At 45.4% G+C, this 6,000-nt stretch overlaps 1 protein-coding gene across 1 annotated transcript in view; it reads right to left on the bottom strand.

Moving 5' to 3' along the window:
• The window catches only part of DNAI1 (dynein, axonemal, intermediate chain 1), a 139,366-nt gene that overhangs the window by 52,592 nt on the left and 80,774 nt on the right, over positions 1-6,000 (bottom strand). The window contains exons 15-16 of the mRNA XM_009334718.1: positions 3,004-3,091; positions 1,061-1,140 (exon numbers count right to left, since the gene is read on the bottom strand). Coding sequence (XP_009332993.1) covers positions 1,061-1,140; positions 3,004-3,091 — 168 coding nt within the window. The remainder of the gene's footprint in view (positions 1-1,060; positions 1,141-3,003; positions 3,092-6,000) is intronic.

Below are 6,000 nucleotides of genomic sequence, written 5' to 3'. Positions count from 1 at the left end.
AGATTAACAAAGCCCCAAAGCCAGCTCAGAGGAATGCTGTGCAAACAAAAGTTATATGAGTAAGCACCTACTGGCTTTATTTTCAAGGCTAAATACAGCAGAGCCCAAAACTTCCTATTTTTAGCTTGATTTCTTAAGAAAACACAATGTCTGTGTCCTGCTGTCTGCTTGTCTCTCCTCCCAAACAACTTTTGACCTCACTGGCAATTTCAGCCAAAGCTGGCTGCACACGGGACTTGGCAATATTAAGGTCTTCCACACTCTATAAAAAGGGATGGCCATAGAGTGCAAACATCTGGGCAGTGCCCCCATGCCAGGAAGGGCAAGCAAAGCTTGGCTGCTGCCCTCGCCCCATGGCTGGAGCTGGCTGGCCGACACCTCCCAGCTGGCACTGGGCACCAAGATGTCAGGCTGCAGGAGGGCACTGGGGGGGAGGTAGCCAGCACTGTCTGCAGAAATCAAGGGTTACAGCATGGAGGTGGGATCACTGAGCTCGGGGACAGCATGGGGGTGATCAGAGGGAGGAAAGATTAGAATAGACAGTGAAGAACTGGAGATAGGAGGGCAAGGAGAAAGTGGGATTGGGGAAAGGATCTGGGATGTAACTGTGGAAGGGAAGGTCTGTGGGACACCAATCCATAGGAAACAAGGCTTCATTAGTCTCACTGCTCACGGGATAACAGATCTAAAAAGGAAAAGAGATGAGATTTTTCCTGCCATTTCCCTATAGCCATGAGGACAGAGGATCAATGCCTTTTAACTTCTGCTCTGATCATAGTTAGCGCCTCACTTGCACAGCTGCAATCTGCAAAGCATTCTGGGATGCAGTTTGCATGAAAAACGTCTCTGCAAAATAAGGTCTTAATTGGGTCCGTGCAGAGAGCTCCCTGCAACCCTCTGTGGGTTGTGCTGGTCTCAGGCTCACCACAGGGATCCAAGGGCAGGTCCAGGCTCTGAAGTGGTACTTTGTCACCGCCTGAGCAAACAGTTAAGATGATGAACCTGAAAGACAATCACAGGTCAGGGCATGTAAAACAAGGGACAAAGAAACCATTCTTACCTTATAGATCTTTCCCTCTTCAGTACCAACAAGAAACAAATAGTCTATCTTTTTGTGAAAATCAAATGATGTCCCGCAGCCTGTTTACAGAAGAAAGGTCTGTCAGACAGAGAATTGGTTCATCTGGCCAGCACACGCTCCCTGCCTATGGCACACACACAGTGTCAGCATTTTCAGAAGTGATTTATTAGCCAGAAGCTCCCAAAAGAAATTAGAGCCACCCCTTCTGCAAACACTTTCCAAACTGTGCCTGTCCCCAGAACCTGCAATTTGAAAAACCAACACAGAGAAAGGGAAACGGGAACTGGAAGAACTAGAAGGGAACTGGAAGAATAGATTGGCCCAGGATTCACTTTGGTAAGAACTTAAAATTCGTGGTGCAAATGTAAGAGTTGTGAGGACCAGGCCTGCCTCCTATTGGGGAAAAACAGATATTTTCTGTTTGTTTAGTATTCACAAAAATCTAAATGGTTTCCCACACATAAAAGAGCCCAGAGAGGAAACACCACATCATACCTCCCTGTGCCCTTTTCATCCTTAGCTCAGAAGCCATTTAGCAGGCTCACTTCAGTAAAGCCAATAGCAAAGGATGTGATTTGGGAAGAAACCATCTGCCAGGCACAGAAAGATCCTTTTAACTTCAAAAGCCCCGAATTGAGCAACGTTGTGAACTGTGTTTAGAACAGGTGTCAACTACAACAGGATGTGACTCCTTGAGATTTTCTGACTTCTGCTCCTGAGGCAGATGCAACATCATCCAAGAAAGCCAATTTGCATGATGGTGAAAGAAAATTTCAGCAGGGTCCTTGAGCAGAAGATGGGATGTCTGCTGAGTGCCAGAGCAACTTGGGGCTGTTGACCAGCAGGGACACCCACAGCAATCATCAGACGAGAAACAGGAACAAGCAGACAAGGCTCAGAAGCACAGAGTTACAGAGAACTTTCTGCAAAGGCAGCTGTCTTAAACGTTATGTCTTAAACATTAACAAAAATGTAGTCCTCAAAGGAATTGTTCAGGTCATTTCAACCTTAACACTGTCTGCATTTTTAACATTTAAATAGATTGTTAAATATTCCAGACAAGTCTTTGAAAATCCATTTCTCAGTAACACTAGCAAATAATCCCAAAGCCCCTGGGAGTTCTGCAGTCTACTGTTTTAGCTGGTCTCTTGCAACGTATGTGGCAATGCAAACCTTCTCACAAACAAATTGTTCAGCAGTTACTAGCCTAGAAAAACAGCAGTCCTTAAATGCAGAGCAAGTGCCTTCTCCAAACCCAGGCCACAGCTTCACAGCCAAAAGCAGGTGCAGTAGGATGATTAGGGGATTCCTCAAGGCTCCCTGTGTAGTCCAGGACCTCCAGAGCTGACTCATCCCATCCTATCTCAAAAACACAGGATGGTCAGGATGAAGGCATTCAGCCTAGAAGGACTGCACTGTCTCCACCTTGTATGGAGGGAGCCTAACATAGTAGCTCAGAATAGATGCTGTGATTTTAGAGAGCCAAATCCCGATGAGGCACATCCCACCACTGGCTGAATGAGCTGTGCACCCAGGAAAGGGCAAAGGTTGCTTTTCATCTTGATTTGGCCAGTCCAGATCAATGTCTGGTAGGAAGAACAAAACTGACTTGGTTTTAACAAATACAGGTTAATGTCTGTGCCTTGTCCGCATTGGGATATTCCAGTAAAGTGGACATTTTCTTGAATTAATGTTCATCTTTTTCTGCAAGTAAAGGCAAGATGTAACCAGCAAAACCTGACTCAATTAGCAGCCATTGCTCCAGACAGACTTTGCACTACTATGTGATGAAAGCAAGGAGGCGTAACCCTTCTTTAGCTCCTTTCCATCTCAACACTCCAATCCCAATTTAATTCCCAGAATGACTGATTAGAGGCTTTGCGTCAGTAATTAATCAGCATGGCAAGGACTTGGGCTCCTACCAAGCGTTTGCAGCTGCAGCCCTTCTGGCCCCTGCATCGTTGTCCCCTCTACTGACAGCTTGATGACATCTGTATGAACCAGCTCATTCTGTAGGCAGAGGAGATTCCACATGAATAACAGGCTTTATAGCAGCAATACAGAGACATTCAGTACTTTGAAATGGCAAATTTTATGGAGGAATTTTAAAAAGCTGTCCAAAAGTTGCTTAATGTTTCATGCTTGCAGTTGGCAACTTGCTAACATGCTGTTTTACATAAAACCTCCAGGAAACTGATGCTTTGGTGCACTTGAACTGAGAGCCACTGGTACATCACCCAGGCACATGCAGCTGACCTGGAAATCTTTGGGTTTCAGGGTCAATGTTTTGGAGTGGAGGTTGACACTGTCAGCTTAAATCATTGTGTTAAGTGAAACCATCCTGCATTGTTTAAGATGAGTATTGCATATTATTATGGAGCTAACTAAAACCCATGCTAGCGGATAGTAACTTACCACCTTGCCAGTCTTTGCTTCTTACCATCTTCCTATTATCCCCAGAGCAGCCTCAGTTCCAAATACTCACAACTTTACAGGCTCTGAGATTCAAGTAACAACATCTAGCAAGCAGCTCCCCCAAGGGAAAAGTGCCCAGTGTTGCTGCTATTCACAGAGCTCTAAAGAGCTCTCATTGCAGGCCATGACACTGCTGTGCTAGGTGCTGTATGAACACAGGGCAAAAAGACTGTGTCCCAAAGCATTTACAGTCAAGGTGGGAGACAGAAGGCAGATGAAAATAGACACAATGTGGGTGAGTATGAGGAAATGATGAGAGGGCAAAGATCCATTATTAGACTAGCTTTGGGAATTAAAATACCACTGCAGAATGGAGTTGGTTGTGAATATAAGAATACCCTGGGGCTCATAAAAAGAACAAAGAACTAAAGATTAAATTAGTGAGCAGTGTGGGCTGAGGACTGGATGTTTTCATGATTTCCCACTGGAGCACTGTGAGAACAAAACATAACTTCTTAGCTCAGTGAATCAAGCTTTAGTTGGAGCTTCTCTAAGCCCAGAGCAGGACCCAGGTGGAAAAAGATTCTGCCTGGCAGTGTCAATCGCAGGGAACTGCATGCTAGGAAAGGTGGGAGAAGACCTTGTGAGCATCTGTTCAGTACTGCAGTTCAGCGGGGGACAGTGTTCTGTAAGACATTTTTATCATATTTTGGGGGTACAAATTTACAGAAGGATCAAGAAAGGCCAAAACCCATAAAATAATGTACTTCCTTCTCACTAATTCGCACTGCTGCACACCCACATGCCCTGGCCTATTGATGGTGGTAACTGTTCACTGAGAGTGTAGCAAGAAGCAGAACAAGACTCCTGCAGCCTGCAGAGTTCTACCTTCTGTTAGTGACTCTTCTTGCAGCACGTGGGTTACATCAAGTCGGATTCAGTGGATAAAGGCAGGAGTGATACTAAGAAAGAGGCCATATATGCTGGTGTATGTGTGCAAGAATTGGAAAGAGCAGTGTCCAGCACATCCAGGAACAAAGCATATTCCATGTGCTGCTCGCTGCCCATCCAAACAGGAGTGCTGCTGGGCTGCTGGGAGCACAGTTGGGACATGCTGAGCAGGCACTTGCCTCTGTTCAGGCTCCCAGGTCTGCCTGCTCTCCAGAGAGTGTCTACCATGTCCAAGCCATGGCTGGTGGCCACATGAGTCTGGTCTGAAGAGCAGTTTTGGAGCTGTCCACAGCTGATCACGTTGATATACCCGGTGTGTCTAACAGAGGTTGGACACGTGAGCTGGGCAGGCCCAGAGATGTGCTAGCACACTTACTCTCTGTTCTAGTAGTAAGGCAAACCACACAAGACTTTTTCTCTAAGCACACACCTTTCTGCAGCCTTTCTCTGAAGATGCCTCCCAGCACCTCCACCTGGCCGAGGCCTCTGTGGACAGCTTCTGCAGCCTCTTCCCTTCACAAAGGATCTTACTTGTGCAGACTTTCCTGTTGTGTTGCTTTTATTTTGTACCCAGCTTTGCAGTCTGGAAAATGCATCTGTTCCTGAGGCTGTTTATTGCCAGAGCCATTCACATATTCCTCTGGGTAAACAGACTGTTGGCAGTATTCCTGGCCTTCCAGGAATACTGAACAATAATATGTTGCTTCTGCCTAACAATTGTAAAGCACTTTGTAAGCATTAGTGAATTAGGCCTTGTAGCTGCTTGTTTCCCTTTAGTTGTTATTAGCCTCAAATGATGAAGGAGGCCCAGAGCTGTTCAGTAATTTACCTCTAGGTCACATAGGAAGAGTGAAGTATGGCTACTAATCAAACCTGGGGTTGCTGAGGATCAGCCTGAGAAGCAGTGCCAGGCTACATCCCAGCCGATTCCTTGACATGGATCTGACAGCTCTCCTTTTTGATAGGCAATGTGTGCACCAAAGATGGGAGAGTAGAGTCATCCAGCTGCAGAAGTCCTGCATCTTCCTTGCCATGTTACACCTTCATGATGACCCAAAGCCAAGCCAATAGCCTAAGCACACACAGCTCATGTGCTGTTTCAAGAAGTTTGTCCGAAGTGATTGTGCCTGTTTCTAACAGAGACAACCACTATGGTCAAGGCAGATCAACTGTGCCTAGCTAACATTTGACAACTCTTCTATCCAAATTTTGAATGTGGCTTGCCAAATATCCAGCTGGAAGTAAGAATGAATTTATTCACTTTCTGCTCTCAGCTTTGGAAGTGTCAAACAGCTACCAGTGTTTGAAAAAGCTTTACTTCTGGATAGTCCTGTCAAAAAGATGAATGAAGCTCTCTTTCATTTATTCCCTATTTGCACTATGGATTTGCAGAATAGAAGATCTCTGGAGTCTCTTCAACTTTTTTCTAAATAAAACCCAGAGATAGCTCTTTTGTAAAACTGGAATTCAAGCAGATTGTCCATTTCTCCTTGCTGGGTATAAAACCACAGATTGTAACAAAACGCCCTTTTCATTCTGTTTCTTGCTCTCCC

The sequence above is a fragment of the Pygoscelis adeliae genome, unplaced genomic scaffold (assembly GCF_000699105.1).
Source record: "Pygoscelis adeliae isolate BGI_AS28 unplaced genomic scaffold, ASM69910v1 Scaffold442, whole genome shotgun sequence".
Taxonomy (NCBI): Eukaryota; Metazoa; Chordata; class Aves; order Sphenisciformes; family Spheniscidae; genus Pygoscelis; species Pygoscelis adeliae.
Note: the sequence above shows the minus strand (reverse complement) of the source record. Positions and strands in the feature narration are given on the sequence as shown.